General features: G+C 44.0%; 7 protein-coding genes across 7 annotated transcripts; 6 read left to right on the top strand and 1 right to left on the bottom strand.

Moving 5' to 3' along the window:
* The first annotated feature begins 2,719 nt into the window (after window positions 1-2,719).
* Window positions 2,720-3,565, top strand: LOC131695164 (histone H1A, sperm-like). The gene is made up of 2 exons (XM_058983683.1): window positions 2,720-3,316; window positions 3,518-3,565. The coding sequence occupies exons 1-2, from the start codon at window positions 2,720-2,722 to the stop codon at window positions 3,563-3,565; spliced, it is 645 nt and encodes a 214-aa protein (XP_058839666.1).
* Window positions 3,566-4,997: 1,432 nt separating this feature from the next.
* LOC131695163 (histone H2A-like) lies at window positions 4,998-5,384 on the top strand. The gene has a single exon (XM_058983682.1). It carries the CDS (start codon window positions 4,998-5,000, stop codon window positions 5,382-5,384), a length of 387 nt encoding a protein of 128 aa, XP_058839665.1.
* A 502-nt stretch (window positions 5,385-5,886) lies between these two features.
* LOC131695154 (histone H3) lies at window positions 5,887-6,297 on the bottom strand. Its single transcript, XM_058983673.1, has one exon. The coding sequence runs from the start codon at window positions 6,295-6,297 to the stop codon at window positions 5,887-5,889; it is 411 nt and encodes a 136-aa protein (XP_058839656.1).
* An 814-nt stretch (window positions 6,298-7,111) lies between these two features.
* On the top strand, window positions 7,112-7,465 carry LOC131695149 (histone H4-like). Its single transcript, XM_058983667.1, has one exon. The coding sequence runs from the start codon at window positions 7,154-7,156 to the stop codon at window positions 7,463-7,465; it is 312 nt and encodes a 103-aa protein (XP_058839650.1). The 5' UTR covers window positions 7,112-7,153.
* Window positions 7,466-9,497: 2,032 nt separating this feature from the next.
* On the top strand, window positions 9,498-10,343 carry LOC131695162 (histone H1A, sperm-like). Its single transcript, XM_058983681.1, has 2 exons — window positions 9,498-10,052; window positions 10,296-10,343. Exons 1-2 carry the CDS (start codon window positions 9,498-9,500, stop codon window positions 10,341-10,343), a joined length of 603 nt encoding a protein of 200 aa, XP_058839664.1.
* A 1,432-nt stretch (window positions 10,344-11,775) lies between these two features.
* On the top strand, window positions 11,776-12,162 carry LOC131695161 (histone H2A-like). Its single transcript, XM_058983680.1, has one exon. It carries the CDS (start codon window positions 11,776-11,778, stop codon window positions 12,160-12,162), a length of 387 nt encoding a protein of 128 aa, XP_058839663.1.
* Window positions 12,163-13,673: 1,511 nt separating this feature from the next.
* LOC131695147 (histone H4-like) lies at window positions 13,674-14,233 on the top strand. The gene has a single exon (XM_058983665.1). It carries the CDS (start codon window positions 13,922-13,924, stop codon window positions 14,231-14,233), a length of 312 nt encoding a protein of 103 aa, XP_058839648.1. The 5' UTR covers window positions 13,674-13,921.
* Window positions 14,234-18,116: the final 3,883 nt, after the last annotated feature.

Raw genomic sequence — 18,116 nt, 5'->3', positions numbered from 1 at the left:
TCGGATTTGTAGATTAGAAAAACATTTTCTCATGATTCACTGGTAAAAGTACAGAATTACCAAGCGCAAACTTAATACTGGTTAATAAAAGAAACTTTCTAATTAAATTCTTTTTCCATTTTGCATTCGTCCTAATAAGGACGGTTTGTCTATGTTGATACAAGACGGGAATCTTTTAAAACAATTCAAACCTTGCCGAAGATTGTTTTTACTGCGTACATCCATACAATCTTTCCCCTTTCGTAGCTCACACCGAATGAGTACGCTTTGCAGCCTTCGATGTTTTGGTAGCATTTTTAGTGGCAGTTACTACCGCCTTTTCAGTGACTGCGTTTCTTAGCCTTTGGCTTTTTGGCCTTCTCACCGCCACCACCGTTTTTCCTCTCTCCGGTGGTAGCCAATTTGATTGGTCGTCCGATGCAGCTTCTCACGACCACGCACGTCTGTTATGCACTGCGTCTTACACACGTCTGGCTTTGAGAAAAGCTGCGACACCCCTATTTATAGGTTTTATCATTAATGTTGATTCTCATTTAAAGTAGTTTTTGAACTATTTAAACAAATTTTATATAGCAAACAACGTATCGGTAGCAAGCGTTGAACGTTTTCCTTCCGATTTATGAAACAAGATTGGCAATCCGTTTAGTAGAAGAAAAGTTATTAAGGTTCAAATTGTACGTAACGCTTTCGCTAATATTCACTACTATCGCTTTCTCGCTCGTTCTCGTGGCGTGCATGAGCCTTTCCTTTCCGCCCGGGTTCTAATGACATAACCGAAACTAATATGCCGGCTTTCCCCCACCAACTGCTCTCGTCAAGCAACCCAATACGAATAATCAAAGGAACAAACATGTAGTGAACCTATATATAAACTTTTCATTATTTTATTGTTCATTTGCTGCACCATTTTGACGGCTCTGTGCGGGATGGGCTGAAAATTTTCACTTTTCCGAGTCGTTTTCGAAAGATTTTTCAAAACACTATTTTTCCGTTGATAATGAATGTCCTACATATTCCAAAATTTAATACAACATTGGTACAAATATTTTCGACAAAATGCCGAAGAAATTGATTAAATCCATTCAGTACAACAAAAGATATAAGCGTTCAAAATCTTACATCATTTTTCTGCCGAAATTTTGAAAAGGGGCCCCTATATTGAAAGGTAAGTCGTTAGTCACGACAAAAAAGTCCAGCTTGTGATCTGTGTCGGGGGACAATCGTTCCCATCGATGCGTGCGCTGAATGAAGCACCTGGGTGTGATGGTCGACGCGTGCGGTTTATCAGCTCACAGCCATGTCGACGACTATGTATGCGAGAAGTCTGCTACACAACGATGTAGCGAGTTGATCAGTACATACTAAATAATAGAATTTTGAGTTAGCCAAAGCAATTCGAAATAACACTGATGATTAGAGCACTAAAATCCAAATCCGCAACTAAAATGTTGGATTTTTTTCGAGGTATTTCTCTCTGTCTGTCTCTGCCGTCGAAACAAGAAAGCATTTCGCGAGCGCGTTGTACGGTTCTACGAGCAACACAAGAATCTCGGCGAAAAGTGCACGGTACAATATTTCAAAGGGGAAAACGTTGCGCCATCGACTGTTTACAACACCTTTCGACGCTGCAATCTCAATGCCGCTTGCCGGTTGATAAAAATTATTTTGGGTAAATATTTTGTTTTGCACGAAGCAAGTTACTTCCCTCGCAAAAAAAGCAAAAAAAAAAAGAGAAAACACACAATCGTTCCCGAATACCCATTCGATTCCATTTGTACCCTAAAAAGCACAACCCGCTTCACAATTTGCTTCAGTGTTGCCCAATCGCAGATTTCTTCCGGATTTCGTTTTGAGAGCCACGAATTGCAAACAAGTGGACTGGTAGAAGATCACGAAATGTATTAGCAAAGTTGACATAGACGCCGTACTACGCGCCTGTTCCGACATCAAACGGAAGCTTCGCCGAACAGCATCCAATTACGGATCGGTTTGAAATGTTCACTAATTTTTGGCCAACAATGGAGAACGTATCTTCTAATTTCAATCAAATCGTTTGTCTTTTTTTTTTTTTTTGACAGGTTGAGAAAAAAAAATCCAAAATTTGTGTTGCCACCCGTTAACTTTTTGTGTTTTAGTAATTTTAATAACGAAAGTTTTCAGCAAAGGACCAGCCGACCGAAACGTTTTCCGCAGGTCGCCAAATTACGAGCACTTCCGCTCGAGCAAATATGTACAAAAATGAAATAATTTTATATAGAGAGAAGTTTTCTTTCGATTGGATAGCACCGAAAAGGTTTTCCAATTGCTAGAAGGTTCAAATTAACCTATTTTCCACAATTCAATTTGCACGTGCCGCCATAGTCGGATACATGATTTGATAATATTCGGCCATACGCTTAACACAGAATGTTCAGCGGGTGTTAGTTTGGACGGTGCGGACAGTGCAGTAAATTGAATGCAAACTTCCAGTGTACTTTTCACAAGCAGTAATTCAATTTTGGTTGATTTAAAACAACAGTCCGTAAAATTTTACCGGCACCGATCGAATAGTAACTTTCAACCGTCATCTACGCGTTCCCAAACAGAGCCGATGAATACGATCCTAAACAACAGACACCGGACCCCCGGTTATCATATTCGCAGACTTGCATCATCGTGCATCCATCAACTCGTCGTCTACAACTGTGTGTGGAAGAAAACCAAACCAAACGAACGCGCAATGGCTGAAACTGCTATCGACGTTGCTGCCACGGCCCCTGCCGTCGTCGCCTCTCCGCCAGCTGCCAAAGCACCACCGAAGCAGGCGGCCAAGGCTAGCAAGAGTGACGCCAAGAAACCGAAAAAATCTTCAACCCATCCACCAGTGAGTGAGATGGTTCTGGCTGCCATCCGGACCCTGAAGGAACGGAGCGGATCATCACTGCAGGCGATCAAAAAGTACATCGCCGTCAACTACATGTGTGACGTCGCCAGGCTGGCTCCGTTTATCCGGAAGGCTTTGAAAACGGGTGTCGAGAAGGGAAACATCACCCAGACCAAGGGTACCGGTGCTTCCGGATCGTTTAAGGTGACGGTCGAAGCAAAGAAACCGGCTGGCGATAAGAAACCACCATCGGGTGCAGCGAAAAAACCGAAGAAATCGGCTACTAAATCCGGGGAGAAGAAAAATCCGCCGGCTGGTGGTGGTGAGAAGACCAGCAAGCCCAAGGCGGCGATCGCGGCCGCTAAGAAATCGGCTACGAAGAAAGCGAAAGCTGCTGCCCCTGCAAAGGCGGTAACGGCTGCCACTAAACAGAAAGCCACCAAACCATCGAAGGCTGCAGCGAACAAGCCGAAGGCACCTAAGCCAAAGAAGGCCGCCACCGCCCCGAAGAAGGTCACCGCCGGCAAGAAGTAAATTCCCGACAACGTGCGCGTCCTCCCAAAACAACAGTCCTTTTCAGGACTAACAAAATTGTAAAGAATTGATTGATGCTTATTTTCCGTCAATGCTCCGTTCCCCCCATGAGTTTTCTAGCTTGAGCAGCACACCCGCATTCAACTGGCCCGCCGATTGGCAAGATAAATCAGTCGTTAGTTTGATTAAACAAATCACTATAGTAAATAGGCGCGGTTTCTTGCTCAGATAAACGTACGTACAGGTAAATTAATAGCAGGCCGTGGTTTTCTGTTGCCTTAACAAACAAACAAACAAACAGAGCAAGTATAATATTACTCTGATTAGCAAACAACGCGCTTATTTTGGCTATAATAAAACAGAGAAAAATTGGCTGGCACAATAAACAAACGAACGAACGATAATTACCGATTTTTTAGCCTAAATTGGCGAACGTATTGTATTGATCGATCAACTTTGAGATTACAAATTGTGTTGGGTACGGTTTCTACGAAGATCAAAAGTTTGAAGACTGGGAAGTTTATTGTATTAACAAGTATGATCCAGAAGTGTGTTCTTTTTGCGGCAGAATTTTCTCACACGCTGGGGGTCGGTCATATAATGGGCTGTTTTAAACTGAATAGAATAGACGACAAAAAGACCGTTTTCCGTCTTAACGAAAAACAGTCAACTAGCGCGGTAAGGGGAAAGACTACTTCCACAAACTACAGCAAAACACATTTGATTAGAAAAATGGACAGAGAAAAAAATGACAACCTTTTTAGCTCTAATGAAACAAACAAACAACAACAACTAATGTTTATATAAACTATGTGTACATTTCAATTCAACTCTTTACCAGAACGTGTTTTGGTGGCCCTGAAAAGGGCCGATGACGATGGTGTGTGACATCCGGCGGCGGGGCGGGCGACGATTTACTTCGAGCTGGTATACTTGGTAACGGCCTTGGTACCTTCCGATACGGCATGTTTGGCCAGCTCGCCCGGTAACAGCAAACGAACGGCGGTCTGTACCTCGCGGGAGGTGATCGTCGACCGTCGGTTGTAATGGGCCAGACGAGATGCTTCGTTAGCAATACGCTCGAAGATGTCGTTCACGAAGCTATTCATGATGCTCATCGCCTTCGACGAGACACCGGTGTCCGGATGGACCTGCTTCAGCACCTTGTAGATGTAGATAGCGTAGCTTTCCTTGCGGCGTTGCTTTCGCTTCTTCTTCTCTCCTCCTCCTGCTTTTGTGGCGATGTTCTTCTGTGCCTTGCCACCGCCGCCGCCGGATTTTTTCACAGCCTTTCCGCTGGCTTTCGGTGCCATAGTAACGACGTGGTTGTGCTGCTGTTAACGCTCTCGATGCGAACTGCGCTGACTGATTGGTAGCAAAAATCACTACATATCGCTTATATACGATCGTGTAGCGAGACGAAGGTTCGTCCTTTTTTGTGTTTAGCGCGTTTCGTTCGTTCGCTACTCCGCCCCTTTGGCGAACGATGTGCAATGAAGCGAATGCATAACAAGGGGTGCTGTGTGCGCGAGTGGCATCAGTGTTACTCGTATTGTCTACGTGACTACACACGAACGCGCACAGCGATAAACCTACGACAATGTCTGCACGCGGTAAAGGAGGAAAAGTGAAGGGAAAGCCAAAATCCCGCTCAGTTCGTGCCGGTCTCCAGTTCCCTGTTGGCCGAATTCACCGTCTGCTGAGGAAGGGAAATTATGCTGAACGTGTCGGTGCCGGAGCACCCGTCTACTTGGCAGCTGTAATGGAATATCTTGCCGCCGAAGTACTGGAGCTGGCAGGAAACGCTGCCCGCGATAACAAAAAGACCAGAATCATCCCCCGTCATCTGCAGCTGGCCATTCGAAATGACGAAGAGCTGAACAAACTGCTCTCCGGTGTGACCATTGCCCAGGGTGGCGTGTTGCCTAACATACAGGCCGTACTGCTGCCGAAGAAGACTGAAAAGAGGGCCTCCGCAGCAACTTAAATCCCGCTTCGCCCGAGCTGAAAAAAAAAACGCCCTTTTCAGGGCGACTATTTTCTTCTGATAAAAAGAGTTAATTTGATTTTCACTCCGATAATCATCAACGTACATTTCTGTGAGCATTGCACAAGTTTTTTTTTGCAATGCTCGTCAGACGCTTATTAATAGTTTCCCTCATATCATGGCATTGACGATTTCACCCAATCTCTCAAAAGTTCACTCATCGATTTGGTGCTAAATCACAAATCGGCCGCGCAAGATTTCCCTCAATGGGTCTTGTTTTTCACACGCTACTACTGTCGATCGGTACGAGGTGGTGCTGCTGGCAAAAAATCCCCCCATCGGCGTGCTTTCTAACAAACACACACAGCCACCCGCCTGAGCATTTTTGGAGGGAAACGGAAAATTTCTGCTAATAATTCTTAGTAAAATATGATTGGTTGTGGTCCTGAAAAGGACCGTTTGTTGCTGTTTCGTTCTGGGGGGTGATGGGCACACACCAAATTTAGGCCCGCTCCCCACGGATCCGGCGAGCCAGTTGGATGTCTTTCGGCATGATGGTCACTCGCTTGGCATGGATAGCGCACAGATTGGTATCCTCGAACAAACCAACCAGGTAAGCCTCGCTGGCTTCTTGAAGGGCCATGACGGCTGAGCTCTGGAAGCGCAGATCGGTTTTGAAGTCCTGCGCGATCTCACGAACCAGACGCTGGAAGGGCAGCTTGCGGATTAGTAGCTCTGTCGACTTCTGATAGCGACGAATTTCTCGCAGCGCGACAGTTCCTGGTCTGTAGCGATGGGGCTTCTTAACGCCACCCGTAGCTGGGGCACTTTTACGGGCAGCCTTCGTTGCCAACTGTTTGCGGGGAGCTTTCCCTCCGGTGGACTTGCGGGCGGTCTGTTTCGTACGGGCCATGGCGCGAAAATGCTGCTCTACTACTGCTACCACTGTGGTGCTGTTCAAACGACGAATGATGACCAAAACAGACCGACCGATTTTTTTTATAGTCGCGAATAAACACTACTATATCGCCTGTCTCGCTCGTGTACGTGCCATGTGCCTTTTCGTTCTGTATACGGTTCGATTCGGCTACTATACTTCCCCCACCATTTCCATTCCGGAGCCAGTGTTGCCAGACTTGATTTTTTCAGCTTTTCATTAGATTTGCAAAAAAATATTCCTAAAAAGAAAAACTATGTATGAGCAAAAAAAATCGCCTAGAAATCAATAAAATTCCAACAGTAGAAGAATATCAAACAGAAATAGTTTGTTCATCAGTAACAATTTGTTCCATCATAGATCAGTATCAGATATCGATATTTAAGTACCATAGAAGCCAATATAACGTACCATGTAGACGGATGTATAGAAAATCTTTATAAGTTAAAAAAAAAAAACCGTTTGTTTTTCGATTTACTTTTTCTTTCTTTCTTTTTCAGGAGAATCAATTTCCGGGCAATCGTTTTCCAGGGAAAATGCTACCATGTCAGCATTAGTCCGGATAAAGCAGATTTCGGCAATCCCAAGCTACTAAAACAGTGGCAACAGTGAACTTCGTGTTCGCGCTATTTCCCCTTCAAACCAACACATCACGAGTAAGCATATAGATAGCAAAATGGTAATCTACCTAGGCGGCGGCGACTGAGAATGTGTGTGCATCAGTATAAAAGCGCTACTCAATGGGCCGAATTACAACATTCGGTATTGGAATCTCGCTGCTGCAGGTGTGCTGCGCTAGCCTACTAAGCTATTACCTACAACAACCAAGAAGATGACTGGCCGTGGCAAAGGAGGCAAAGGGCTCGGCAAGGGAGGCGCTAAGCGGCACCGCAAGGTGCTTCGTGACAATATCCAGGGCATCACCAAACCCGCCATTCGTCGTCTGGCTCGACGTGGAGGAGTGAAGCGAATCTCCGGTTTGATATACGAGGAAACCCGTGGTGTGCTGAAGATTTTTCTGGAAAACGTTATCCGGGACGCTGTGACGTACACTGAACATGCCAAACGGAAGACCGTCACTGCGATGGATGTCGTCTATGCGCTTAAACGCCAGGGACGCACATTGTACGGTTTTGGTGGTTAAGCCCTACCACGACGTTCACGACAACACAAAAGGCCCTTTTCAGGGCCACCAAATGTTTAGAAAAAAGAATTAGTTTGAAATGTATCCTTCATATTTTCATTCATGTTGCAGGGGCGTACTGTTTAGTGTGCGATTTTGATTGATATGCGAGAGACCAGTGTTACGACAACGCGCTCAGTCGCTGGGTTTCCCTTTTTTTTTTTTTTTTTCATATACGCATTTCCTTTTTCTTTCTCCTGAGCTTGCGTATCATGGGACAAAACTGCTCGTTTCTCGATAGCAACGAACCGCCGACCGACTCTTTTTTTCGCGCGCGCGTTTTAGCTTACCACGCTTTCACCTACCTGTCTACCTATGAATTTGCGTACCTTTAACTGGTCTGAATGATAAAAGTAAAGTTGATGGCTGGTGAGTTAGTACTGTATCAATCAGGAAGCAATTACAACACACACACACACACACACACACACACAGGAAGAGAGAGATTGAGCAACCGTAAAAAAAGTCCAGCTTGTGATCTGTGTCGGGGGACAATCGTTCCCATCGATGCGTGCGCTGAATGAAGCACCTGGGTGTGATGGTCGACGCGTGCGGTTTATCAGCTCACAGCCATGTCGACGACTATGTATGCGAGAAGTCTGCTACACAACGATGTAGCGAGTTGATCAGTACATACTAAATAATAGAATTTTGAGTTAGCCAAAGCAATTCGAAATAACACTGATGATTAGAGCACTAAAATCCAAATCCGCAACTAAAATGTTGGATTTTTTTCGAGGTATTTCTCTCTGTCTGTCTCTGCCGTCGAAACAAGAAAGCATTTCGCGAGCGCGTTGTACGGTTCTACGAGCAACACAAGAATCTCGGCGAAAAGTGCACGGTACAATATTTCAAAGGGGAAAACGTTGCGCCATCGACTGTTTACAACACCTTTCGACGCTGCAATCTCAATGCCGCTTGCCGGTTGATAAAAATTATTTTGGGTAAATATTTTGTTTTGCACGAAGCAAGTTACTTCCCTCGCAAAAAAAGCAAAAAAAAAAAGAGAAAACACACAATCGTTCCCGAATACCCATTCGATTCCATTTGTACCCTAAAAAGCACAACCCGCTTCACAATTTGCTTCAGTGTTGCCCAATCGCAGATTTCTTCCGGATTTCGTTTTGAGAGCCACGAATTGCAAACAAGTGGACTGGTAGAAGATCACGAAATGTATTAGCAAAGTTGACATAGACGCCGTACTACGCGCCTGTTCCGACATCAAACGGAAGCTTCGCCGAACAGCATCCAATTACGGATCGGTTTGAAATGTTCACTAATTTTTGGCCAACAATGGAGAACGTATCTTCTAATTTCAATCAAATCGTTTGTCTTTTTTTTTTTTTTGACAGGTTGAGAAAAAAAAATCCAAAATTTGTGTTGCCACCCGTTAACTTTTTGTGTTTTAGTAATTTTAATAACGAAAGTTTTCAGCAAAGGACCAGCCGACCGAAACGTTTTCCGCAGGTCGCCAAATTACGAGCACTTCCGCTCGAGCAAATATGTACAAAAATGAAATAATTTTATATAGAGAGAAGTTTTCTTTCGATTGGATAGCACCGAAAAGGTTTTCCAATTGCTAGAAGGTTCAAATTAACCTATTTTCCACAATTCAATTTGCACGTGCCGCCATAGTCGGATACATGATTTGATAATATTCGGCCATACGCTTAACACAGAATGTTCAGCGGGTGTTAGTTTGGACGGTGCGGACAGTGCAGTAAATTGAATGCAAACTTCCAGTGTACTTTTCACAAGCAGTAATTCAATTTTGGTTGATTTAAAACAACAGTCCGTAAAATTTTACCGGCACCGATCGAATAGTAACTTTCAACCGTCATCTACGCGTTCCCAAACAGAGCCGATGAATACGATCCTAAACAACAGACACCGGACCCCCGGTTATCATATTCGCAGACTTGCATCATCGTGCATCCATCAACTCGTCGTCTACAACTGTGTGTGGAAGAAAACCAAACCAAACGAACGCGCAATGGCTGAAACTGCTATCGACGTTGCTGCCACGGCCCCTGCCGTCGTCGCCTCTCCGCCAGCTGCCAAAGCACCACCGAAGCAGGCGGCCAAGGCTAGCAAGAGTGACGCCAAGAAACCGAAAAAATCTTCAACCCATCCACCAGTGAGTGAGATGGTTCTGGCTGCCATCCGGACCCTGAAGGAACGGAGCGGATCATCACTGCAGGCGATCAAAAAGTACATCGCCGTCAACTACATGTGTGACGTCGCCAGGCTGGCTCCGTTTATCCGGAAGGCTTTGAAAACGGGTGTCGAGAAGGGAAACATCACCCAGACCAAGGGTACCGGTGCTTCCGGATCGTTTAAGGTGACGGTCGAAGCAAAGAAACCGGCTGGCGATAAGAAACCACCATCGGGTGCAGCGAAAAAACCGAAGAAATCGGCTACTAAATCCGGGGAGAAGAAAAATCCGCCGGCTGGTGGTGGTGAGAAGACCAGCAAGCCCAAGGCGGCGATCGCGGCCGCTAAGAAATCGGCTACGAAGAAAGCGACAGCTGCTGCCCCTGCAAAGGCGGTAACGGCTGCCACTAAACAGAAAGCCACCAAACCATCGAAGGCTGCAGCGAACAAGCCGAAGGCACCTAAGCCAAAGAAGGCCGCCACCGCCCCGAAGAAGGTCACCGCCGGCAAGAAGTAAATTCCCGACAACGTGCGCGTCCTCCCAAAACAACAGTCCTTTTCAGGACTAACAAAATTGTAAAGAATTGATTGATGCTTATTTTCCGTCAATGCTCCGTTCCCCCCATGAGTTTTCTAGCTTGAGCAGCACACCCGCATTCAACTGGCCCGCCGATTGGCAAGATAAATCAGTCGTTAGTTTGATTAAACAAATCACTATAGTAAATAGGCGCGGTTTCTTGCTCAGATAAACGTACGTACAGGTAAATTAATAGCAGGCCGTGGTTTTCTGTTGCCTTAACAAACAAACAAACAAACAGAGCAAGTATAATATTACTCTGATTAGCAAACAACGCGCTTATTTTGGCTATAATAAAACAGAGAAAAATTGGCTGGCACAATAAACAAACGAACGAACGATAATTACCGATTTTTTAGCCTAAATTGGCGAACGTATTGTATTGATCGATCAACTTTGAGATTACAAATTGTGTTGGGTACGGTTTCTACGAAGATCAAAAGTTTGAAGACTGGGAAGTTTATTGTATTAACAAGTATGATCCAGAAGTGTGTTCTTTTTGCGGCAGAATTTTCTCACACGCTGGGGGTCGGTCATATAATGGGCTGTTTTAAACTGAATAGAATAGACGACAAAAAGACCGTTTTCCGTCTTAACGAAAAACAGTCAACTAGCGCGGTAAGGGGAAAGACTACTTCCACAAACTACAGCAAAACACATTTGATTAGAAAAATGGACAGAGAAAAAAATGACAACCTTTTTAGCTCTAATGAAACAAACAAACAACAACAACTAATGTTTATATAAACTATGTGTACATTTCAATTCAACTCTTTACCAGAACGTGTTTTGGTGGCCCTGAAAAGGGCCGATGACGATGCTGTGTGACATCCGGCGGCGGGGCGGGCGACGATTTACTTCGAGCTGGTATACTTGGTAACGGCCTTGGTACCTTCCGATACGGCATGTTTGGCCAGCTCGCCCGGTAACAGCAAACGAACGGCGGTCTGTACCTCGCGGGAGGTGATCGTCGACCGTCGGTTGTAATGGGCCAGACGAGATGCTTCGTTAGCAATACGCTCGAAGATGTCGTTCACGAAGCTATTCATGATGCTCATCGCCTTCGACGAGACACCGGTGTCCGGATGGACCTGCTTCAGCACCTTGTAGATGTAGATAGCGTAGCTTTCCTTGCGGCGTTGCTTTCGCTTCTTCTTCTCTCCTCCTCCTGCTTTTGTGGCGATGTTCTTCTGTGCCTTGCCACCGCCGCCGCCGGATTTTTTCACAGCCTTTCCGCTGGCTTTCGGTGCCATAGTAACGACGTGGTTGTGCTGCTGTTAACGCTCTCGATGCGAACTGCGCTGACTGATTGGTAGCAAAAATCACTACATATCGCTTATATACGATCGTGTAGCGAGACGAAGGTTCGTCCTTTTTTGTGTTTAGCGCGTTTCGTTCGTTCGCTACTCCGCCCCTTTGGCGAACGATGTGCAATGAAGCGAATGCATAACAAGGGGTGCTGTGTGCGCGAGTGGCATCAGTGTTACTCGTATTGTCTACGTGACTACACACGAACGCGCACAGCGATAAACCTACGACAATGTCTGCACGCGGTAAAGGAGGAAAAGTGAAGGGAAAGCCAAAATCCCGCTCAGTTCGTGCCGGTCTCCAGTTCCCTGTTGGCCGAATTCACCGTCTGCTGAGGAAGGGAAATTATGCTGAACGTGTCGGTGCCGGAGCACCCGTCTACTTGGCAGCTGTAATGGAATATCTTGCCGCCGAAGTACTGGAGCTGGCAGGAAACGCTGCCCGCGATAACAAAAAGACCAGAATCATCCCCCGTCATCTGCAGCTGGCCATTCGAAATGACGAAGAGCTGAACAAACTGCTCTCCGGTGTGACCATTGCCCAGGGTGGCGTGTTGCCTAACATACAGGCCGTACTGCTGCCGAAGAAGACTGAAAAGAGGGCCTCCGCAGCAACTTAAATCCCGCTTCGCCCGAGCTGAAAAAAAAACGCCCTTTTCAGGGCGACTATTTTCTTCTGATAAAAAGAGTTAATTTGATTTTCACTCCGATAATCATCAACGTACATTTCTGTGAGCATTGCACAAGTTTTTTTTTGCAATGCTCGTCAGACGCTTAATAATAGTTTCCCTCATATCATGGCATTGACGATTTCACCCAATCTCTCAAAAGTTCACTCATCGATTTGGTGCTAAATCACAAATCGGCCGCGCAAGATTTCCCTCAATGGGTCTTGTTTTTCACACGCTACTACTGTCGATCGGTACGAGGTGGTGCTGCTGGCAAAAAATCCCCCCATCGGCGTGCTTTCTAACAAACACACACAGCCACCCGCCTGAGCATTTTTGGAGGGAAACGGAAAATTTCTGCTAATAATTCTTAGTAAAATATGATTGGTTGTGGTCCTGAAAAGGACCGTTTGTTGCTGTTTCGTTCTGGGGGGTGATGGGCACACACCAAATTTAGGCCCGCTCCCCACGGATCCGGCGAGCCAGTTGGATGTCTTTCGGCATGATGGTCACTCGCTTGGCATGGATAGCGCACAGATTGGTATCCTCGAACAGGTAAGCCTCGCTGGCTTCTTGAAGGGCCATGACGGCTGAGCTCTGGAAGCGCAGATCGGTTTTGAAGTCCTGCGCGATCTCACGAACCAGACGCTGGAAGGGCAGCTTGCGGATTAGTAGCTCTGTCGACTTCTGATAGCGACGAATTTCTCGCAGCGCGACAGTTCCTGGTCTGTAGCGATGGGGCTTCTTAACGCCACCCGTAGCTGGGGCACTTTTACGGGCAGCCTTCGTTGCCAACTGTTTGCGGGGAGCTTTCCCTCCGGTGGACTTGCGGGCGGTCTGTTTCGTACGGGCCATGGCGCGAAAATGCTGCTCTACTACTGCTACCACTGTGGTGCTGTTCAAACGACGAATGATGACCAAAACAGACCGACCGATTTTTTTTATAGTCGCGAATAAACACTACTATATCGCCTGTCTCGCTCGTGTACGTGCCATGTGCCTTTTCGTTCTGTATACGGTTCGATTCGGCTACTATACTTCCCCCACCATTTCCATTCCGGAGCCAGTGTTGCCAGACTTGATTTTTTCAGCTTTTCATTAGATTTGCAAAAAAATATTCCTAAAAAGAAAAACTATGTATGAGCAAAAAAAATCGCCTAGAAATCAATAAAATTCCAACAGTAGAAGAATATCAAACAGAAATAGTTTGTTCATCAGTAACAATTTGTTCCATCATAGATCAGTATCAGATATCGATATTTAAGTACCATAGAAGCCAATATAACGTACCATGTAGACGGATGTATAGAAAATCTTTATAAGTTAAAAAAAAAAAACCGTTTGTTTTTCGATTTACTTTTTCTTTCTTTCTTTTTCAGGAGAATCAATTTCCGGGCAATCGTTTTCCAGGGAAAATGCTACCATGTCAGCATTAGTCCGGATAAAGCAGATTTCGGCAATCCCAAGCTACTAAAACAGTGGCAACAGTGAACTTCGTGTTCGCGCTATTTCCCCTTCAAACCAACACATCACGAGTAAGCATATAGATAGCAAAATGGTAATCTACCTAGGCGGCGGCGACTGAGAATGTGTGTGCATCAGTATAAAAGCGCTACTCAATGGGCCGAATTGCAACATTCGGTATTGGAATCTCGCTGCTGCAGGTGTGCTGCGCTAGCCTACTAAGCTATTACCTACAACAACCAAGAAGATGACTGGCCGTGGCAAAGGAGGCAAAGGGCTCGGCAAGGGAGGCGCTAAGCGGCACCGCAAGGTGCTTCGTGACAATATCCAGGGCATCACCAAACCCGCCATTCGTCGTCTGGCTCGACGTGGAGGAGTGAAGCGAATCTCCGGTTTGATATACGAGGAAACCCGTGGTGTGCTGAAGATTTTTCTGGAAAACGTTATCCGGGACGCTGTGACGTACACTGAACATGCCAAACGGAAGACCGTCACTGCGATGGATGTCGTCTATGCGCTTAAACGCCAGGGACGCACATTGTACGGTTTTGGTGGTTAAGCCCTACCACGACGTTCACGACAACACAAAAGGCCCTTTTCAGGGCCACCAAATGTTTAGAAAAAAGAATTAGTTTGAAATGTATCCTTCATATTTTCATTCATGTTGCAGGGGCGTACTGTTTAGTGTGCGATTTTGATTGATATGCGAGAGACCAGTGTTACGACAACGCGCTCAGTCGCTGGGTTTCCCTTTTTTTTTTTTTTTTTTCATATACGCATTTCCTTTTTCTTTCTCCTGAGCTTGCGTATCATGGGACAAAACTGCTCGTTTCTCGATAGCAACGAACCGCCGACCGACTCTTTTTTTCGCGCGCGCGTTTTAGCTTACCACGCTTTCACCTACCTGTCTACCTATGAATTTGCGTACCTTTAACTGGTCTGAATGATAAAAGTAAAGTTGATGGCTGGTGAGTTAGTACTGTATCAATCAGGAAGCAATTACAACACACACACACACACACACACACACACAGGAAGAGAGAGATTGAGCAACCGTAAAAAAAGTCCAGCTTGTGATCTGTGTCGGGGGACAATCGTTCCCATCGATGCGTGCGCTGAATGAAGCACCTGGGTGTGATGGTCGACGCGTGCGGTTTATCAGCTCACAGCCATGTCGACGACTATGTATGCGAGAAGTCTGCTACACAACGATGTAGCGAGTTGATCAGTACATACTAAATAATAGAATTTTGAGTTAGCCAAAGCAATTCGAAATAACACTGATGATTAGAGCACTAAAATCCAAATCCGCAACTAAAATGTTGGATTTTTTTCGAGGTATTTCTCTCTGTCTGTCTCTGCCGTCGAAACAAGAAAGCATTTCGCGAGCGCGTTGTACGGTTCTACGAGCAACACAAGAATCTCGGCGAAAAGTGCACGGTACAATATTTCAAAGGGGAAAACGTTGCGCCATCGACTGTTTACAACACCTTTCGACGCTGCAATCTCAATGCCGCTTGCCGGTTGATAAAAATTATTTTGGGTAAATATTTTGTTTTGCACGAAGCAAGTTACTTCCCTCGCAAAAAAAGCAAAAAAAAAAAAGAAAAAAAAAGATGGGTGGGTAATGTCTAGGACATAACCGGAGTGTCGTGACTACTCGTTTGACTTGTAATTCAAATCGAATGATACTCAATGAAATATGTGGGAATGTTTCAAGTTATTCTTTATAATAATTATGGTGGTTTTGAAAAGAACCTTTATTGTTGGCGTCTGCGTTGATAGGGGATGCGCTGGATTCTAAGCTGGTTGAGACATTCATTCATGAAATGAACAATTTTCTTGCTTTGAAATATCAATGTTAAAATCTCTCGAAACAACCATCGGAATCTTTTTCGTACAGAAATGAACACACTTAGCAAAAAACTAGGAGCGGGTAATGTCCGGGACATAACCGCGATGATCATATTCTTAAAATTCTGCTTGTATCTCTTTCAAATGGCTAAATTTTACGCATTAAGTTCGATTCACCGGGCTCAGCGAAATTTTCCTGGGGATCCCGTTCGTTAGTATATTCAGCAAAACAATTTTATTACCGAGTTCTCCGCATTGAATACAGGTCAATAATTTCATATAATGATTTCAACAAGCAGACAATGTGCATGTATGACAGGTGGGAGTGTTCTGAAGTGGTTTTAGTGGAGGTAACAACATAAAATCATGTATTGGACATTTTACAATGATTCTCCTTAACCCTGCAAAACCACGGGGTTGGCAGCAGAGGGTTAAGTTGTTTGGAAGAGATGACAGTTAATATATGATAACTAAAAATATAAAATTGTTCTATAAATTGCAAAGTTATTGCCGCGTTGACCTGAAAATTTGTCATTTCATTCATAAAGGAACAATCATTGAAATTATGTCAATTTATGCTTTGCAAGATTTGAAATAACTTCGAAGTGTGGTCACGACACCCCTGTTATGTCATATACATCACCAACCCATCTTTTCATCATTCGTTTTGGTGTAGCTTTCGCTTAGTGGCAGAGTTGCGACATTCACTGATTTTCTTGAAAGGATTTGCAAAAACCTTCGAGTTTGCAGATTAGAAAAACATTTTCTTATGATTCACTGGTAAAAGTACAAAATTCTCAAGCGCAAACTTAATACTAGTTAATAAAAGAAACTTTCTAATTAAATTCTTTTTCCATTTTACATTCGTCCTAATAAGGACGGTTTGTAGATAACTATGTTGATACAAGACGGGAATCTTTTAAAACAATTAAAACCTTACCGACGATTGTTTTTACTGCGTACATACATCTTTCCCCTTTCGCAGCTCACTCCGAATGAGTACGCTTCGCATCAAGGTGTTCCTATTTATAGACTTTACAATGCAGATGGAAGGCCGTCCTTTTGTTCGATAAATGAAAATATTTTCATCATTCGTTTTGGTGTAGCTTTCGCTTAGTGGCAGAGTTGCCACATTCACTGATTTTCTTGGAAGGATTTGCAAAAACCTTCGGGTTTGTAGATTAGAAAAACATTTTCTTACGATTCACAGGTAAAAGTACAGAATTACCAAGCGCAAACTTAATACTAGTTAAAAAAGAAACTTTCTAATTAAATTCTTTTTCCATTTTGCCTTCGTCCTGATAAGGCCGGTTTGTCTATGTTGATACAAGACGGGAATCTTTTAAAACAATTCAAACCTTGCCGACGATTGTTTTTACTGCGTACATACATCTTTCCCCTTTCGCAGCTCACACCGAATGAGCACAGTTTTCATCATGGTGTTCCTATTTATAGACTTTACAATGCAGATGGAAGGCCGTCCTTTTGTTCGATAAATGAAAATATTTTCATCATTCGTTTTGGTGTAGCTTTCGCTTAGTAGCAGAGTTGCCACATTCACTGATTTTCTTGGAAGGATTTGCAAAAACCTTCGAGTTTGTAGATTAGAAAAACATTTTCTCATGATTCACTGGTAAAAGTACAGAATTACCAAGCGCAAACTTAATACTAGTTAATAAAAGAAACTTTCTAATTAAATTCTTTTTCCATTTTGCCTTCGTCCTGATAAGGACGGTTTGTCTATGTTGATACAAGACGGGAATCTTTTAAAACAATTCAAACCTTGCCGACGATTGTTTTTACTGCGTACATACATCTTTCCCCTTTCGCAGCTCACACCGAATGAGCACAGTTTTCATCATGGTGTTCCTATTTATAGACTTTACAATGCAGATGGAAGGCCGTCCTTTTGTTCGATAAATGAAAATATTTTCATCATTCGTTTTGGTGTAGCTTTCGCTTAGTAGCAGAGTTGCCACATTCACTGATTTTCTTGGAAGGATTTGCAAAAACCTTCGAGTTTGTAGATTAGAAAAACATTTTCTCATGATTCACTGGTAAAAGTACAGAATTACCAAGCGCAAACTTAATACTAGTTAATAAAAGAAACTTTCTAATTAAATTCTTTTTCCATTTTGCCTTCGTCCTGATAAGGCCGGTTTGTCTATGTTGATACAAGACGGGAATCTTTTAAAACAATTCAAACCTTGCCGACGATTGTTTTTACTGCGTACATACATCTTTCCCCTTTCGCAGCTCACACCGAATGAGCACGGTTTTCATCATGGTGTTCCTATTTATTGACTTTACAATGCAGATGGAAGGCCGTCCTTTTGTTCGATAAATGAAAATATTTTCATCATTCGTTTTGGTGTAGCTTTCGCTTAGTGGCAGAGTTGCCACATTCACTGATTTTCTTGGAAGGATTTGCAAAAACCTTCGGATTTGTAGATTAGAAAAACATTTTCTCATGATTCACTGGTAAAAGTACAGAATTACCAAGCGCAAACTTAATACTGGTTAATAAAAGAAACTTTCTAATTAAATTCTTTTTCCATTTTGCATTCGTCCTAATAAGGACGGTTTGT

This window comes from Topomyia yanbarensis, unplaced genomic scaffold (genome assembly GCF_030247195.1).
Source record: "Topomyia yanbarensis strain Yona2022 unplaced genomic scaffold, ASM3024719v1 HiC_scaffold_30, whole genome shotgun sequence".
NCBI classification, from domain to species: Eukaryota; Metazoa; Arthropoda; class Insecta; order Diptera; family Culicidae; genus Topomyia; species Topomyia yanbarensis.
Note: the sequence above shows the minus strand (reverse complement) of the source record. Positions and strands in the feature narration are given on the sequence as shown.